This window comes from Amblyomma americanum, chromosome 7, assembly GCF_052857255.1.
Source record: "Amblyomma americanum isolate KBUSLIRL-KWMA chromosome 7, ASM5285725v1, whole genome shotgun sequence".
NCBI classification, from domain to species: Eukaryota; Metazoa; Arthropoda; class Arachnida; order Ixodida; family Ixodidae; genus Amblyomma; species Amblyomma americanum.
This window is the reverse complement of record NC_135503.1, coordinates 1,193,109-1,213,270: the sequence shown is the minus strand read 5'-3', so window position 1 is coordinate 1,213,270 and position 20,162 is coordinate 1,193,109. Positions and strand designations below refer to the sequence as shown.

Here is a 20,162-nt window from a genome sequence, read left to right as displayed (position 1 = left end):
CTGACGAGGCAGCCATTGCACTCGCAATCTCGAATGCGAAGGCTGAAGCCATTGTTAGCTGTTCCAAATCTGCAATCCCAAATTTCTCGAAAAGAAGAACCCGCACACCAGCTTTGGTCCTTCTAGCCAAACCACTAAAACAGACAGCCACATCATATGGGTGTCCTTGCCCAATCCTCCTGTCCGAGAAACACGGCCGCCCACAACCATGCCCGAGGATTCGCTGACCGGGCAGTGGGCGACCCGCTCGTGCGATCAGCGAGGGAGCGCATGGCCACATATCATGAGATCGCATTCCAATACCGGAATGGAAGATTAAAATACCCTCTCCCGCGCATGAATTCCGAACCAAATCGGAGCAAGTTGCCTGGAGACAATTGCAAGCCCGTTCCTTCCCAAACTCCTAAATACATTCCCTGATGTACCCCACGGTATATCAATTTGGCTGTATTTTATGCAATTTTTCTTAGGTAAATCCATGTCACGTGCTATACGAGTAGTCCAAGGGTTTACCCCTCAGGGCCTCCAACTCTCAAGGCAAAATTAGTAGGAGACTGCGTTGCTCAGTTCGGATCCGAAGACAATTTCGAACACTGAGGCCACACGGAAGCACGGATTTCCCGCCATCATATATGTTACGATGACCCCTAACCCCTCACCCTCCGTGTCATTATGGCGATGAAGTCTTACCAGCTCCGGCCAGTAGAACTGGTCTGCTCACGCTGCCAAAGGCTTTTTATTTCTTTAGTTTCTTTGCCATCAGAGGGCGCCGTCTTTCCACTGCAATGAGGTTCTTATGCCTAGTAACACGCGTCGTGTGGTCCCAAAGAAATAAGTGCAAAGGGAAGGGACACCTCGCAGAGGCTGCGAGTGGATATGTAGCAAAATGAGGCCTGAAAACCGACACCGTACGTAAGAAGAATGCAAAAGCAACACGCACTGTATACCGCCCCAATTTATCTGAAAATGCACATTCATTCTTATCGAGGGCAATAGTATACTCGCTACCGCTTCTTCTGACATGGAATGCCTCGACCAGCTGATTCGCTGTCGTTTTATTTAACTTGAGTAGATGAAGCGCACAAAACACAGCAAACAGGCAAGGAATAACACGAGACAGGTGTGTTATTCTTTGCCTTTGTGCTGTGTTTTGTGCGCTTCATCTACTGAAGCTATGCACCAACTTGCCCCAGAACGTGCTCTACGGCGTTTCTTTGTTTCCTGCAGTCTCACTTCACTTTTTTCTCTTCCTTTTCTTGTCCACCGCAGGCTCTACAGTAATGGGGTATGTGAGAACCCGTGCCTTTTTAATGCGTGATTATGGTTGGCTGCAAAGGGTACGCTTTTTCAGGGACTCTGCTGGCGTCGCCGGCCTTAAGCTCAGGTGCCTAGCTGCGCATTATATGGAATCCTTGTGGCGAAAGACACTTCGGGTGCGTCCCAAAAGTGGAGGAAGAAATCAAAACTGCTGCACGGCTGTAGAGGTCCTGGTTGGTGTCAGCATTCCGGATGACGTCGCTGGTGTTCAAAAGAGGCTCCCGAAGTTCACCATCGTGCCGAAGATCCCGGGGCATAGTGCTTAAAGTGTGGCTGCATCGAAGGGGTGCCTCTAATGATTGGAGTGCAGGGGGAGAAGAAAATAAGGAGAGAGAGATAAAAAAGCGGCTGGCGGCCTCAATTGCACATCGTTTTATACAAAGAGGAGAAATCATTTTAAAAGGTCACTGCTGAAATCATGATACAGAACCGAAAAAAGCGATCCCCACGCTCTGCCAGTGTGCACATTGTTGTGTAGCCTTGGAGACTAGCGGCCAGCTCTGGAATGACTCAGGGGTGTGAGGGAACGTGTTTCCTTTCTCCTTCGAATCCTTGCGTAGCTCTGCCAACTTTGTATTTTTCTCCGTCCCGGGTTTTAGAAAATAAGTTAATGATCCTTACCAGAAATCCCAGCGCAATTCTTGAAAGGATAGAGCAGGTATGTTTCGACCATTACGGACGAGAAGAAAGGTTGCTCGCTTCGGATTCATGCAGTCCCTACATTCCAGCGCGGGGGCCTCAGATCCGTTGCCAACATTCGTGGTCATAAGCTCCTTTCTATAAATCGAAGAATCTCCAACAGAGGAAAAGAGACGGCGTCGACCTGCCTCAACAGGTGTGTGCCCGTCAAAGAATTCAGGCCAGGATCCAAGATAGCCGTCATTTTTTTCACCGACAACAGCTCATTCAGGCCGACAACGATGGAGGCTTCGTCGCTATAGCTTGAGGCGTGTTTAACGGAAAGGCGCTAGCACAGACTTTCATTTGAGCTAGTTGGTTGTAGCTTGACATGGTTTACGCAAAAAAGCGTACAGGCGCTAAAAGACGAAGACAAGCACACTCAAGACAGGACAGGCGCCATCGAAGCAGTCATCGCGTTGGGTCTGCAGAAGAGTCGGCACATCGCGGGAATGAATTATGCAACTGCATGTTATCTGGATTATATTGGTGTTGCATATATTAGCACGGACAGTGAAGGCCACTGCGTTATAGTGGTTCGCCTTGACGTGTTTACAAAAACACAATTTTTGGCAGTTATCTACGACTGTAAGGCACTTCGTGCATGCATTAAATTGCTTGCGCTTACAGTGCATATAATGATCCTTCTCTGCTTTGTGAACAGTATGCACGGAATGATCGAACATGCATTGAATGAATGTTGCACGCAAGGATGAACTGAAAGTGCCAGCTGCACCGTTTGAGGTAACACCTGTGGTGCGTCGAAACACATAATCTGCATTCTACGGTATGCTGTAACACAGTCATATGGCGCATTTTGAAAAATAACTCTTTTAGACTTAAAGTAACGTATACGATCAATAAAAGCATGTTAAATATGTTCTCTGTACCCCGCACATTGGCTCAACGCTGCGGTTACCATTGTTGACCAGCAGCGCAACCAACTTTTCCATGCCACAACAGCAAAGAAATGGCGTACGAAAACGCTAATATAGCGAGGCATGCGGCAGCGCGCCGAGCAGGCAGGCAACCATACATTCGCCCTATAGCGGGCCCGGTTTTGGACCAGTCCGCGCGTGAAGCAGATGCCATCCGATCGCCACGCGCTTCGGTCGTCCGTTGTCATGGAGGCTAATACGCCAACCGCAATGAACATAACCGAAGGAGGGATTGGCGCTAGCGTCTGTAATTCGTGGCCACTAGGAGGTGTAAGAAGTTTTGCCCTCCTGACCTACCTGCTGTTGGTGTTTGGCGCGCCCAAGAAGCTTAATCCTTGTGGCTCAAAACTGATCCCACCAAGACAAAGAAAGTGTATTGTCGTAAAAAGCATGTAAACCCTTTTGTGAAGTGGGCGTCACCTAACAGATCCCGCTGACGTGCGCAATGCGGCAAATCATACATTGGCGAAACTAGGCGATATATTGGTCATCGTCTAGGAGACCATAGCCTTGCGGCAAAAAAACTGCACGAGTTCTCACGTACCGCATCACTCCAAAGCTTGCGATGAAGAAAAAGAAAAAAATGTGAAGCGGGGTTGCAAGAAACAAACATCTAAAACAAGAGCCAAGAAACGACAGCGCTTGAGCTGCTCGAGTCAATCCACATCACAAGTAGCAGGAGTGTGTGCGTTAGCACCGCCTCTACTGACCTTTATAAAAATGGAAGTGAATTTTCGGTCTAATGTGGTTGTTCGTCAGCCTTTTTTATTTATTTTCGCATCCTGCCCTCATCCTGCTATATATCCACTGGAACATAAACAAAAGAGAGTAATGTAGACAACAGAAAACACCGTAAATGGCAACAACGGTAACCTTCCGCCTAATACGCAGGACGCCTGCATGGGGGCCCGGATTACTGCGGCGCAGTACACGCTTTCCGTTCAGTGTTCCGTGCGGAAACCAAAACCTTTCAGCAACAACCCTTTGATCCTTTCGACGTGAACCTACTCCCCGACCAGACGTTAAGCCTTCGTCCCCTAGAGCCACTGATAATACTAACAGCGGGCGCCTTACGTGTGACGCGGCAGGTGCATGTGATACACATAGGGGAGCAGGACACCATTATCCTGCGCCGCCGCGGTGACTCAGAAGTTATGGTGCTGAGCTGCTGACCCGAAAGACGCGGGTTCGGTCCCGGCGGTCGCAATTCGGTGGAGGCGAAATGTTAGAGGCCCGTGTGCTGTGAGCCCCAGGTGGTCGGAATTATCCGTAGCCCCGCACTACGGCGCAGCCAGGGTGGCTTTGGGACGCTAAATGCCGGGAGACCAAAGCAAACAATCATCCTGCAGGAAATGATCCTTCCGGGACTCGTGGCGCAGCTGGACACGATGCATCCGCGAAAGAAAGCTGCCACCATGCTGAGCCTGCTGAGGACGCAGGCGGCCGGTGAGTCCGGGAGGGAGAGCACAGGGGCGACGTGACACACGCCCTGTCCAGTACGATGTAAAAAATAGAAGTCGAGTAAGTTTGTACAAGACTCAATAAAAACAGATCAAAACAAAGCCAATCGAATCAAAGCCTTTTAAAATGAGCCAGCAGAATTCAGAGGCCAGTAGAAGAACACCGCAGAAAATTTTCTTTTCTCGCAATATACTTCAGTTGTATATTTAGCCTTGCATTTGTAGTAGGAACCCATTTTTGTAGTTACAAAACAGTTTTCTGTAGCACCAGAGGTAGGACTGGTCGGATGTTCAGGGGAATCCCCAAAGCTGGAGTAGATTTCTAATAAGGGAGGGACACCACAGCCCTACCTCTCTAATAAGAGAGTGATTGCTCACTCGCATCACTGGGTGGATGCCATTAACTAATCACTCCCTTATTACAGACTCTGGTGTCCCTTGTCGTAGCGGCAAGACTACAGAAAAATGCCATGCATACAGCACTGCAGGAAAAGCGGTCGTCGGGACGAAACGATAAACTTTTGCAGTGTGGGCACAATTGCGTCGTTTTTTTTTTCTTTTCTACTGGGAAGGCCTAAGAATCCTATCCATTGGCATCGCGAAGAATCCACCACTGCTGATCTGTCGGCGCCGAGAGTATGTTTAAAACAGTGAAATGTTTGTTACTCCTTTCTTGGGCCAACGCACACGCTGCATACGTAGCCACATCCTACGCGGCGGCGAATCCCATTGTCTAATAACAATCTCACGTGAGAGCACGCTGCCGCCAAGCCAATCTGCCATCCGATTCACTCTGGCTGAACGTGTCTGCCGCAGAATCAGCAGAATGCGTTTCGATCAGACGAGCCACCTCCCAGGGGAAAAAATTAGCTGCGGTTAAATTACTGCTAAACCTAGTTAGAGAGCGAAAGGTGTGGTGCATCGGGCAGCTAACTATAGACGCGGCTTGGCGTCTGTAACGTTGAGTGCGTTCCACACACTGGATAGGCAGTGCGCCTACCCTGCTACCCTGGCAAGTGGCAGTTAAATTAATGGTTGCTCGTGAGAGGTCGGTCACCCAATAAACGCTGCGGCTTATTGCAGCAGTGCCGCGTGTCGGCCACAACGTTGTCAGCGCTAAGGCATGCAGCCCCACCGCCACGTACCTCAAAGGTCGATTGAGGCGTCCATTGACCCAGGGAGCCAGTCATGCGTCTTGCTTTCCTCAAAATCATCGGTCTGTTACATTGTCAACGCCAGCGGCAATGAGTACAATGAACGCCGATGGCCTGCAACTCTGTGCGTTTGTGCTACAAGGTGGTGAATGCCAACGCATGCAGCGCACTCTGTCACTCCCAACAGCCGAATTCAATCCCCGCTCAACATCTTAAACGTGTACAGCCCCCGAAGTGACAAGAGCACTAAGATAGCCACTCTCCTCCGCAAGGCCTGTGCAGCCGCGCGGAACCAGGTGCTACTGATAGTGGGCGACTTCAACGCACCCCACGCCGAGTGGGGCTACCCCCGTAAAGCTTGTGGTCGTAAAGGAGCCAAGGTGTGGGAGACAGCCCAGACACTGGGTCTCGCACTACTCCTCGACCCCGAGGGTCCCACCCGTTTCGGCAACAGCGTCACGCAAGACAGCTGTTCGGATCTCACTTTCGCCCGCAATATCCCAGACGCGCGCTGGGGAAATCTCGGTATGAACATAGGTAGCGATCACTATGTTCTGAGCACTGCCACACACAGCAAGGCCCCCCGTGGCACTGTCGAGGACACAAACTGGGACGCTTTCCGGTACGTGCGAGCTCAGCGTCCGCAGAGCCCCATAAACGACCTCGATACATGGAGAGAAACACTGCTCCGCCAACGCCACCTCCGTGGCCACCCAGGAGGAGGATGGCCCCACCCCCGACGCCAAACTCATGCACATGTGGGAGGCCCAGCGCAGCCTCCACGCTTGATGGCTCCGACGTAAACACGACCACAATCTCAAAGCTTCGCCTCGCTCGCCTCGAACGATAGATCGAAGCCTACTCTGCCAAACTCAGTCAGGAGCAATTGCACCAGACTTGCGACCGCCTCAACGGGCAGTTGGGATGCAAGACCACGTGCTTTCTGCTCAAGCACTTGCTTGATCAGACACACACCAAGTATACATCCCACAAGAATCTCAACCGCGTCATACACGCGTTTCAAGGCACGAACGACTAACTCCTCGTTACCTTGAAAGACAAATACATCAACACCGCCACAGACATACCTATCCCCTCGGAATACACGGGATATAAGAACTGAGACATAAGCAGAGACATCATGGCGTCGGAAGTCCGGCCGCCCTGAACCACATCAAGACTACCGCGGCCGCCGGCGAAGACCGCATCGCCAACAAGATGCGACGCAACTTCGACGACCATTCAGTCGATGCACTTGCGGACTTTTTCAACCACCACTGGCATGAAGGTCGCCTTCCAGACTCCTGGAAGCATGCCAAGGTAATCTTCATACCCAAACCAGGCAAACGATTCGAGCTGGGCAACCTCCGGCCCATCTCGCTCACGTCTTGCCTGGGAAAGGTTATGGAGCACATAATTCTACACAGACTTCACACCCACGTAGACAAGGAGGACCCCACCCCCCCGTGATTGGTTTCCGGGCTAGACTGTCCACTCAGGACGTCATGTGGCAGATGCAACACGACATACTCGACCCGGGTCCCAGCCGGGCCACACGCACCATTTTCGGCCTCGACGTCAGTAAGGCGTTCGACAACGTGTCGCACGCATCTATACTGGCCAACCTCCCCCAGATGAGTGTAGGGACCCGCACCTATAACTATATTGCCAACTTTCTCCACAACCGCACTGCACAACTCCACATTGGAGACCTCTGCAGCGAAGAAATAATCATGACCCGGGGGACACCACAGGGAGCAGTTGAGTTGAGGTGTTTAATGCTACAGCTGGGGCTAGCCTTGCTTTATCTTTATCTGCCGGCAATTTCTCCACCGTAGCGTCCGTTCTATATTAACAATGTCCAGTCTTCTCCCCGTTCCTCTTTAACATCAGTATGCAGGCCTCCCCTCACTTCTGGACACCATACCCCATATCAAACACTCACTATACGTCGATGATATCACCGTGGACCAACTCCTGCTCGGACGGGGAGAAACAAGATTCACTCCAAAAAGTAATCGACACCGTCCACGCTTTCGTGCAGGCAAACTGTCTAATTTGCTCTCCCACCAAATCCGAACTGTTAGTCATCCGGGATAGGCGGGTTCGCCGACCCATCCCCGACCTCCAAGAGCCGATCACACTCCCCATCGACACCCACCTCATACCTCTCGTGCAGACCATCCGCGTGTTAGGTATGCTGGTGCAGAACAACACGCAGAACTCTGAAGCCATCCAACGCCTCCCAACCACCGCCCACCAGATCAAGGGATCCATTCGCCGCATCGCCAATCGCCGCAGAGCCATGCGGGAGACCAACCTCTGCTGTCTCACACAAGCCTTCCTTCTTAGTAGGATTGCCTACTCATTCCCCTATACCACCTGCGCTGCAAAGATGAAGAGGCGGTAAACAGCGCCATCCGCCCGGCGTACGAGGCGGCAATGGGACTGCCCCAGTTCACCAGCACGCAGCGTCTGCTCCAGCTCGGGATACACAACACCCTCACAGAGCTTATCGAAGCACACAAGACTGCCCAGATACACCGCCTTTCTCGCACAAACACGGTTGTTACATTCTGGACCGTCTTAACATAAACCCTACAGGTGATATCCACCCAACTTCTCCTCTTCCAACTGGAGTCTATAGTCGGCTGATCGTCAAACCCATGGGCCAAGAACGTGTTGCCCAGCTACCACGATACGCGCCGCCAACTCAAGGCCCAGGCTCTGGACGACACGTACTCTACAGACGAACACGCCATGTACGTGGACGCGGCGAAATGCGACTCCAACACATACGTGGCCTGCGTAGCCACGCCAACCACACCCCTCATCAACGCCGCCGCAGTGCGCACACTCTCCCCCACCGCTGCCGAAGAGTTAGCGATCGCGCTGGCCATCGCAGATCCCCGCACACGCATGATTCTCAATGAATCTAAACGAGCAATTCAAAATTTCTCGACGAACTCAATTTTTCTACCTGCCGCACACATCCTCCGTGGCTGCACTCTCGACCGCACTGTATAAGCTTAGTGTGGGTACCTACGCACGTGTAGGAACTCTGGGAACGAAGGGGTCGACCGTTTAGCCCGAGGCCTAACCAACCGGGCAGTCGACACCTCGAACCCGGATGCTCTCGCCGAGCCCCCCCCCCCCCCCCCTCCTCCCAATCCTATGCGGAAATCACCAACTTCTACAAGGAGACAAGACGCGTGTATCCGCCTCCTCTCCTCTTCTCCCCCCCCCCCCCCCCTTGATCGAGCGCAGGCCACCGTGCTTCGCACACTGCTGACCAATTCTATTCTCAGTCATTCTGGGCTATACCTCATCACTGACGAAGAATACGACCCCGTCTGTCATAATTGCGACCACGGAGTGTTTGCCACTCAGGCACACATCGTCTGGGGATGCGAGGCTAACCCGCCCCCACAAACATTACTACCAGCTCCTTCCTTGGAAGGTTGGATCCAACTTCTTGCAAGACCAGGCAAGAAACAACTCGCACTCGTCTCGTGGGCTCAAGACGTCGCCCCACCTGGGGGCCACACTCACCCCACCTGCCCTAACTACCAACCCTCAAGTGGCAAATAAAGTTGTTCTCTCTCTGTCTCTCTCATTCTTTCACTAACACAACGTAGGTTAAACCGCGATTGAGGTGCCCACTGTCCCAGAGGGCCAATTATGCGCCTTTCCTTTGCTTTCGAAGAAAATCGAAAATTGATTTTGAAAACTGGTTTTGATGAAAGGAAATGGCGCAGTAACTGTCTCATATATATCGGTGGGTACCCGAACCGCGCAGTAAGAAAAGGACTAATGTGGTTGGGCTGAAGGTCGTTCAAGGTCATTCTCCGGCCTACGCGACGACTGCTTTACCTATGTATAGTGAAGCTTTTCGCTTCAAAAAACCCAGTCGTGCACCGAATACAGCCAATTAGTTTGTAGTTATGTCGAAGCGACAGATTTCTGTCTAGTATCGCCGTATTTTTGTATTACTGTATTTATCTGTGGTTCTGTCGCTACAACAGAGGACAGCTGTGTACTACACGAAATCTGTTTTTACTACAAAAATTTCTATATAATTAACGCTGACACGTCTCCAACCAAAATTTCGTTGGTGACGTATCAGTTTGTTATACGTCATCAAACGGAATCAGACACGCAATTCTGTCGAAATTTTTAATTTTCAAAAATTTTCTGTTGTAAGTACATGCAGGGTCTAAAATATTACAAAAAATTCGGCACAGACACACACGACTGCTTACGTGCAGGAATGCGAAAGCATTACTGTCCCTGTATGCACTGACACCCGCCCAAACACTCGCGCGTATATGACACTGTCCGGAGGGCTGCACAACGAACGGTTGCATACAATTTTGATGCGAAAATTGGTTTTTGAGGAACGGAAATGGCGCAGTAACTTCCTCACATCTGGATGAACACCCCACCGGCGCTTTAAGGGAAGAGATAGAGTCTGGGAAAGCATACAATTGAAGGTGTATATGTCGCCGGTTCGCATCGCTATCGCAAGCTGTCTGCAGCGAGAAATCGTATGACACCACCCGCAAACGCTGTACGATCAACGGTTACGTTACAGTTTTGGTACGAATGTTGTTGAGAAACTGGCTGCCGATTGAAGTTGGTCAGTGGAGAATATGTATATAGACGAACGACGTGTACATGATTTTCCGGAATGGCGGTGCTCGGCCTGCTGTGTGCGTCACATATAGTGCCGCTTGATGGCGTCTCCTTATTTCTCTTGCCACCGCTGGGATTTTTTGCGGCGTGTGCAGGTACACACATACACGCCGGCGGCTTCTCTCTTAACGGGACGAGCAATTCTTTCGCGTCGAAATCTCTGCGATGGCAGAAAGTTTTGTTCCGTTTTTCGTCAGGAGTGAAACGATCCGCCCCTGCAGCTGTGGTGGTGGGTCTGTTCGCCCCAACTATGCCCGTGAAAGCAATTCGACTCTGTAGGCAGCAACTGCCCGCAGGCTGATGTCGGTTGTGCAGGGCTGGCCGTGGACCCGCTCTCGGCGCTGCTGCGCCGCAATCCGAAGCCGGCGGCCGAGGGCGCCGCGCTGCTGCAGCCGACTGCGCGGAGGTCCCCGCGGATGCCCCGGCACCCGACGCTGGCCGCCGCCCGCCGGTCACGTAGGTGCACGCGAGGCGACGGCGCTTGTCTCGTCGCTGAAGCAGCACGCGTCTTTCGTGTGACTGCAGCCAACGCTGGCGCACACGCAGAGCCGGCGGCCCGGTGCTGCGCTCCCCCAAGGGCGGCCGACGACTCCCCCGGCGGCTCGGACAGCGCCGACTCGTCGCTCCTGCGCTTCGCCACAGCCAGCGCCGACCACTCCGCCGGTAACTACATGCGCTGCTGGAGCAAGTGCTTCCCACACCTCCGTGTCGATAATGACCACAGCGAAATGGGTGTATATATATATATATATATATATATATATATATATATATACAAGGTAAACGATTTGACAAACATATGAAGGAAGCCAATTAAATCCTGTTATGTTTCTTCAATTTTTGGTGATTTTATATATATATATTGGTTGGTTGGTTGGTAGAGCACCGGACGCTATATTCGGAGGTCGTGGGTTCGGATCCCACCGGCGGCATGGTTGTTTTTTTCTGCTGCTTGATAAGTAATTTTCTTTAAAACTAATTGATTGGCACTAGATATTAAAAAAATAGAAACATTCCCCTATGCACCTTGGTTTCGGTGACTGTTGGCGTCCTTAATATGTTTGTCAAACGAGCCCCTCATTTCCTTTACCTTGTCTGCTAATAGCTTAACGGGGGTCTCGGTTCTGGCAGTCTTGATGCCACAGATAGCTTAAGAGGGCTCTCGCACAGTTTCCGCCTTCGCCGTTAGATGACGTTCTACGTCACACTTGCGGTATTACAGGACGTGCTACGTCCACCGCTATGGACGAGGGTGGCGCTGGTGAACACTCTCAAGGTTCGCTTACACGCTAAACATAAATACCCACGAAAGCAGCAGATTGGACAGCCGTCGCCGTAGCTCAGTTGGTAAGAGCACCGGACGCGATATTCGGAGGTCGTGGGTTCGGATCCCACCGGCGGCATGGTTGTTTTTTCTGCTGCTTTATAAGTATTTTTCTTTAAACCGATTGATTGGCACTACAAATTAAAAAAAAGTTTAAAACATTCCCCTATGCACCTTGGTTTCGGTGGCTGTTGGCGTCCTTAACACACACACACACACACACACACACACACACTATATATATATATATATATATATACTTATGAAGGGAGCCAACAGTCACCGAAACCACCCTATGCACCTTGGTTTCGGTGACTGTTGGCTCCCTTCATAAGTATATATATATATATATATATATATATATATATATATATATATATATATATATATATATATATATATATATATATATATATATATATATATATATATATATATATATATATATATATATATATATATATATATATATATATATATATATACTTATGAAGGGAGCCAACAGTATATATATATATATATATATATATATATATATATATATATATATATATATATATATATATATATATATATATATATATATATATATATATATATATATATATATATATATATATATATATATATATATATATATATGAAGGGAGCCAACAGTCACCGAAACCAAGGTGCATAGGGGAATGTTTTTTTTTAAGTGTTGTGCTTATCAGTGGGATATTATAGTACTTAGATTAATAAATTGCTTAAAGAAAATTACTTATAAAGCAGCAGAAAAAACAACCTTCCCGCCGGTGGGATCCGAACTCACGACCTCCGAATATCGCGTCCGGTGCTCTTACCAACTGAGCTACGGCGACGGCTGTCCAATCTGCTCCTCTCGTGGGTATTTATGTTCATTGGGTGTAAGCGAACCTTGAGAGTGTTCACCAGCGCCACCCTCGACCATAGCGGCGAACGTAGCACGTCCTGTAATACCGCGGGCGTGACGTGGAACGTCATCTAACGGTGAGGGCGGAAACTGTGCGAGAGCCCTCTTATGCTACCTTTGGCATTAAGACTGCCAGAACCGAGACCCTCGTTAAGCTATTAGCAGATAAGTTAAAGGAAATGAGGTTCCCGTTTGACAAACTTATGAAGGGAGCCAACAGTCACCGAAGCCAAGGTAAGGTGCATAGGGGAATGTTTTTTTAAGTGTTGTGCTTATCAGTGGGATATTATAGTACTTAGATTAATAAATCGCTTAAAGAAAATTACTTATAAAGCAGCAGAAAAAACAACCTTGCCGCCGGTGGGATCTGAACCCACGACCTCCGAATATCGCGTCCGGTGCTCTTACCAACTGAGCTACGGCGACGGCTGTCCAATCTGCTCCTCTCGTGGGTATTTATGTTCATTGGGTGTAAGCGAACCTTGAGAGTGTTCACCAGCGCTCATATATATATATATATATATATATATATATATATATATATATATATATATATATATATATATATATATATATATATCGGAACGAATGTATACAAGTTTAACGGTCCCGTAACGGGACAGTTTTCCTTCCCGTTTTAGGATATTTTTTTGGTGAGGGGTGGGAGAAAGGAATGATAGGGCAGAACCAATTTTAATGGCCGAAATCTTGGATTCGAGAAACCGAAACCACGCCACCGTTTCGTCCCCTGACGGCATACTCACATAGTTCCACCTCTATCCACCATATTGGACTGTGACGTCATCATTGGCACGCGGCAGGTGATTGTTTCTACAATGCTATTGTAGATAGCTCTACAAGTCTCAATGCCAGATGCGCTATTTTCTAGTTGCAGCCACAAAAAGCGCTTTGATCTCAGGGTGGTAGGAAACCTCACGAAATATCGAACCGTGATGAGTAGTTCCTGCCACAGAGGGCGCTGTGATCAAGGGTAGTAGCAGATCCCACGAAATCTCGAAACGTGATGAGTAAGAGCTAACGCTCTTAAAAATTGTGAGTGGGTAGAAACGGCGTCGTCGATATGCAAGGTTAACGCAGCAGCTGCTGCGCTAACGTCACGGTCTTCGAGGCTGTTGTTGACGGCTTGTTGCTCTCGCTCTGAACAATGTCCAGAGAGGAAAACAACGACGTTGAGCTGTGGCCACTGCCTGCATGCGACCACGCTACGATCCCAGTCTTTACCATCTCTTCAATGCCTGACAGTATGCTCCTCACATCTAACATATCATCGCAGCCCGCGCTGCGTCTTAGCATCCCCCCCCCCCCCCCCCAAAAAAAAAGAGACTCGATCGGGTCGCTCGATAACTTCTGTGTGAGAAGAAATCGGAAGCCTCGTCTCACTAGGAGCACTCGACATTAGAGTGGTGTAGACTACAGCAGGGAACTGTCGGCGTCTAATGAAATGCGAAGAGAGGAGCGTGGCCAAAGATCTATTATATCGCTGTCGCCAGCAGAGACATGCGCGCTCTGCCGGTTGCTTTGCTTCTGTTGCCTTCGGCAGTCGTTTTCTCGCCATGCCATTTTCGGTGGCGATAAAGTTCTGCTCACTGTTAGGAACAAGGGAGTCATCGGCCTTTTCACTCTTCGCATTCCAACCATAACGGGGCGACGGTGGAATCAGCACCAGGAAGCGAAAAGCGCTCGCTTCATCCATGCAGCCTTCAGTTGAGAAGCACGAATGTAGCACTCCAATGGCAAATACAGAAAACGAACGTCAAAGAAAACACACGCAACACTATCGCAAACCGACTGAGCGCGTCTACCTCTGATGATGACAGGCAGACGGTGTATAAGGTGGACCCTTTTCCACGCGCTTCGCTGTTCACATTTGATTTGACGCCGATTGTATTAACGTCTCTTTGATAAGCAAGTGCCCTTCTGAGCTTGCCTCTCTCTATTCTTCCAAGTTCTGTATCAAGACAATTTCTAGCCAATGCATTCCGACGTCTTCAGGGTCTGAAAATTCTCATGCGTCCGGGTGAGTTTGGTGTTGCCGCTGCTAGCGAATACCATCATCACAAACCATCAATAGACGTTTCTCATAAATTAGACTCACAGCGGCAAACTTCTACTCCCATATGTGCCCCGCACTCATAAAACTCAAAGCCGCAGTCACCGCCGGTGAAAACAGCTCTTTACTCCCAATTTATCAATATTAAAGGTGCCTCCTCGTCAAAAAACGGAAGGGCTTGAGACCATGTCCGTCTTGCACCAGTGGTACTTTAAGTCAAGTCAAGAAATTTAATCGTTCTCTCCAATTTCTCTAGCCAAGAGCTGAGAACGAAAGTTCTTCATAATGTGGCTCTGATCGAACGCCAGAAAGAGGCGGCTTCATGGGTCGGCAGGACGATCGAGGTACTTCTGTTTGCAGTTCTCCATGCGACAGTATTTGCATACCTGCCACGTTCACGTTGTGGTTGTCTGACACAAGTATATGCCCTAATTCATCTGTCTTTGTCACTACGTCTTTTATCGTGTCAGCGAGCTGCTCTCCCGTGCAGCCTCTTGTGAAATAATATCCAATAGGGATCTTGACAAGGGCGTGCAGGCCGCAAAGTGAAAACCATAGAAGCCAAGAAAAAGGCAAAATCATAGAAAGTAAAAAATTCGCCGAAAGCATAGAAGAGAAATCATCGAAGGAAATGTAGTAAAAATCTGTCCCCATGTTGACATCTCCAAGGAAAGCATCTCGCTGTCTGTGGTATTCAAGCCCTTGCCCGATTCTCATTTCATTACCCGTCGTTCTGGCTCAGTGGTTAGCGCGCTCGGCTACCGATCCGGAGTTCCCGGGTGCGAACCCGACCGCGGCACCGCGTTTTTATGGAGGAAAAACGCTAAGGCGCCCGTGTGCTGTCCGATGTCAGTGCACGTTAAACATCTCCAGGTGTTTGAAATTATTCCGGAGCCCTCCACTACGGCACCTCTTTCTGCGTTTCTTCTTTCACTCCCTCCTTTACCCCTTCCCTTACGGCGCAGTTCACGTGTCCAACGATATATGAGACAGATACTGCGCCATTTCCTTTCCCCAAAAACTAAGTATTATTATTCACCACCAGACTGCACATTCTAGACTGGGATGTGTCGAGGCCCTCAAGCTCCGTGGTCAACCTTTTTTTCACGAGCTCACTGAACCCAACGTCGCCTGCAGGAGTTCGTGCCAGGCACCTCTGAAGCGTTGTTCTGCGCGGAGCTTTTCTGTTCCGATATACTCATATCTCTTGGTAGAAAAGTTTCCCACGACGACACAATGGCACAGCGTCGTTTCGCACCAAGTGTTTTTTTAGCCTCACTACGTTGTTCCCGCTCTTCATCCGTTTCTTCCCCACGCCGCCGCTTCTTAACTGCGGCACATCGTTGCAGCTTCACCTTATACACATCATACGACATACCGTGGAGGATTCGCTGGGACGACTGCGACGAGCCGAGTTGGGGGGCCGCTTTTCCACAGCTGGCATGACGTCACGTATAGCGAGCGCCTCTCCCACGACAGCGGCGCGTGGAGGATTCGCTGGGACGAGCCGAGTTGGGGGGGGGGGGGGGCGCTTTTCCACAGCTGGCATGACGTCACGTACAGCGAGCGCCCCTCGCGGCAGCGGCGCGCAGCTGCAGCATGGAGGACTCACTGGGACGATCGCGACGAGCCGAGTTGGGGCCCCGCTTTTCCACAGCTGGTATGACGTCACACATCGGTCACGCTAAAGGTCAATGGTGGATTTTCCGGGACGACGGCCAAGAGCGGAAACCTCGAGCAGTATTGCTTTCGCAATAAAGTTTGGCAATGGAACTGTAGAGTTATAAAGGGTAAACAAACTCATGGTGACTTACACTCGTAGAGTTGGAGCACTTCGGGAGCAACGTTTTCTGCTCTTTTCGGAGCAACTGTATTCCAAACGCAGATTTGAGCCACGGATCGCCTCTTCCAATCGTAGATTGCTCCGTGGAGCAGTCGGGACTGCTCCGGAGACGACCGGAAGTTTGCGTGACGTTCTTTTTCAGGGGCGCCCTCTGTTTCCGGCGGCTTGTCACGTCCGTCGCGCCGGCTCCTCTCCGCGCTCCGTAGCAGACGATCAGCTTCGCCCGCCGCTATGGACTCAAAAGTGAATCGCGCGAAAAGCGCGGGCAAGCGCAAGGAATGACGGGTGCTTGCTTTAGCAGTTCGCGAGCGCCACCTACATGCTCTGGCCAGAGCAAGTGTACTCCAATCGCAATTTCAGGTCGCGCGCTTTGCGCCGTATTCAGGCGCTCTGTCACAGAGCGTGCAGACCGCTCGAGGCCTGCGGTTGGAATTCACCATCAGTTAATGCAGCTCATAAAGAACCAAGAAAAACCGCCGGACATCATTGCCATCCAAGAATACGGGGCCAGGGCTAAAACAAGCCTAACAAGATACGAGATGTATGACAGAGGCGGTACCGGCAAGGCCGTAACCTTAGTACATAAATCAATTACGGCAATCTGCAAAACCAACGTAACGGATACAGACGTGCCCCACACTATTCTAGAAATTGTAGCAGAAAAACCAGTGGATGGCAGCGCTTTCATCTAAAACGCGTACAGCCTCCCAAAACAAAAGAACCCCCAGAATAAACGAGCTGTTCAAAGAAGCCAGCGATATAGCAGGGCAGAACGCACTGTTGATCCTAGAAGACTTTAATGCGGCAAACCCCAGTTGGGGGTACCAAAAACTCGAAGCCAAAGGTAAAAGCATAGCATAAAACGCAGAGAAACACTGCATGGAGCTAGCTAACGACCCATAACTACGACGAGGATAGGAAACAGCGTCTGAAAGACCGCGCCTGACCTAGCCTTCTAAAAAAAACAACGAGAATATCCAATGGGAAAACACAATCGAAACTTTAGGAAGCGACCACTTCATCCTTAGCTTAGAGATAGTCGCAGCAGAAATGAAGACATGCCTAGGGACCGCCAAAATCACAGACTGGGAAGCCTTCAGAAACCACAGCGACGAAGCCACAAAAACCGATAACCAACATAGAAGAATGGTGCACGGAGCTTACGAAGACCAGGCAAAAATGCACTCGCACGGAACAAACCCAGACGTAGACAGCCACCTTCCTCACCTATGGGAAGCTCTAAGAAGCTTTTTCAGGAGATAGAGGCAGCAAAAATACAACAGGAAACTCAAACTGAAGGCATCAGAGCACGCAGACAACATCGCCACGCAAAACTGGCAACAGTTTACGGAAACACTTATAGGAAGCCTAGGCATGGCCCGAACTTCGAATATACTAAGAGCCTTGATATACCCAACAAAAACCAAGACGGAAAGCGGCAAGCTCATGAAACGACTAATCCACACCTTCCCCGGAACTGAAGACAAACCAACACAGGTACTGAGGGAGAAATGCTACGGCACAACCACGCACCCAAAGCAAGGCCAAGAATTTTATTTATTTATTTATTTATACTGTCAGCAGTAGGGCTGTTACAGGGTGGATGCATACAACTCAAGAAGTACACACAGCCACAAGTACGAAATTTATACAACTATATGAAATCGTCTTGCCAGCAGATAAAACCACAAGTGCGCAGATAGGTAAGTGTTCATAATAATACGCTCGGTTTCAGACCACCGAGGATCGGAACCGTAGGTAAAGAACATATTGAATGACAACAATGACAAATGGTTTCTATAGGCTTAAATAAAGGGACAGATAAGTTTCAAACGGGTGTAGATTGTCTGCTTGTAAAATGTCCTGAGATTACAAAGGAGAAAGCGGACCAATGGCACATCATGCGGGAATGTGCCAGGTTCCCGACCGAGGCTACCTCCAGGATATACCCGCCCGAACTTCAAAGTGCAGTGCAGTCTGCAGACAAGGACATTCAACTATGGGCCGTCCAGCAGGCCCGGGGTGCGCTCGAAAAGCACAAGCCTCACGACCCACCACAAACGGGCCGAACGGGGGTAGTGCAGAGGAGGGCATAACCCCGGGTCGACGCTTGGCCAACGTCACGACGCGTCAAACCGTCGGTTGCCGGCATTTTCAATAAAGTTTTTCCTACCTACCTACCTACGACCCCGAGATGGATAGGCCAATCACCGAGGAGGAAGTAAGGGCAGCCATAGGGGAAGTCAAAAAGAATACGGCAGCCGGAAAGGACAGAATAAATAATGCTACCATTAGAAACATGGGAAACCCGGCCATCGCCGAACTTACCTAGTACCTGAACGAAATCTGAGAAAAAGGAATGGTTCCGGCGGAATGGAAACATGCAGAGGTAATTATGATGCCCAAGCCGGGCAAAAGACTCCAAATCGAAAACCTCAGACCAATCTCCCTAACCTCCTGCCTAGAGAAGATATACGATAGAGTGGTCAATGAAAGGATCACAAACTACATGGATTACAAGGGATATTACCCTGATGCCATGTTTGACTTCAGGAGGGGACTGCCCACGCAAGGCGTACTCCTGCAATTAAAGGATAAAGTCCTCACTGAAATACCACGAATTGGAGAACACATAGTACTAGCTCTCGACATGAAGGGAGCCTTCGATAACGTGGGACATGCGGCCATCATGAAAGGTCTCAGTAACATAAACTGCGGAAACAAATCCTTCCGTTATGTCAAAGCCTTCTTGACGCAACGAAGGGCTACGAAAGGCATATCGGAAACACAAGATCTGAGAGGTTCACGGAGCCAAACAAGGGCACCCCGCAAGGCTCAGTAATGTCACCACTACTTTTCAACGTAGCGATGATAGGAGTCACGAAAGTACTCGACGAAATAGAAAACATCAGCTACGCAATGTATGCAGATGACATAACAATATGGACCACCACAGGCTCCCTAGCAGCTGCAAAGAGCGATCGCCCATACAACAATACGCCAGGGCCAGAGGACTGTCGTGCACAGCGGAAAAATCAGAATACGTAAGAATAAAAACAGATACACGGAAATACGACTCCCAAATCACCCTGAAACTCTGAAATGATACAATACCTGAGAAAACGGAAGTCAGAGTGCTTGGAATGTGGCTGCATAAGACAGGACGATGTAGAAAAACCACCGCCTCTCTTAAGGATACAACAGAGCAAGTCGCCAGAATCGTGCGAAGAGTCAGCAGCAAAAAGAAGGGGATGAGAGAACAGGACACCCTAAGACTCATAGAAAGTCTCGTCACGAGCAGGGTAACGTACAGTCTTCCCTACCACGAACTAAACAAGCAAGGGACTCTACATATCGACACCATACAACACAAAGCATACAAAACGGCGCTCAAACTTCCAATGTTAACACCAACCGAAAAGCTAATGGCACTGAGAGTATCGAACACCTTCGACGAACTACGAGAAGCGCAACGTAGTGCGCAACTAGACAAACTCACTCAAACCAGAACGGGAAGACACCTAATGCAGAAATTAGGGCTAGCCCTGGGCACACAAAAAGACAAGGAGCAGATTTAATAATGAAGACAGAAACAACATCCGAGAAAGACCCATACCCAGACACATGGACCCCAATCTACACCATGAAAGACGACAAGCCAGAGTCCGAGCACTCAGCAGAGAATTCAGCGACAATCACAGCGTAGTCTACACGGACGCAGCAAAGTACCGATACCAACGCAAGCCGATCG

The 20,162-nt window shown here is 49.6% G+C and overlaps 1 protein-coding gene across 6 annotated transcripts in view; it reads left to right on the top strand.

Annotated features, from left to right (window-relative positions):
* LOC144098251 (oxysterol-binding protein-related protein 9-like) overlaps positions 1–20,162 on the top strand; it is a 165,642-nt gene that overhangs the window by 48,109 nt on the left and 97,371 nt on the right. For 4 of the 6 annotated variants that reach the window (XM_077630754.1, XM_077630752.1, XM_077630750.1 and 1 more), the window contains 3 exons: positions 4,283–4,379; positions 10,558–10,698; positions 10,768–10,905. In XM_077630754.1, coding sequence (XP_077486880.1) covers positions 4,283–4,379; positions 10,558–10,698; positions 10,768–10,905 — 376 coding nt within the window. The remainder of the gene's footprint in view (positions 1–4,282; positions 4,380–10,557; positions 10,699–10,767; positions 10,906–20,162) is intronic. The other 2 variants (XM_077630751.1, XM_077630755.1) reach the window with 2 other exon arrangements.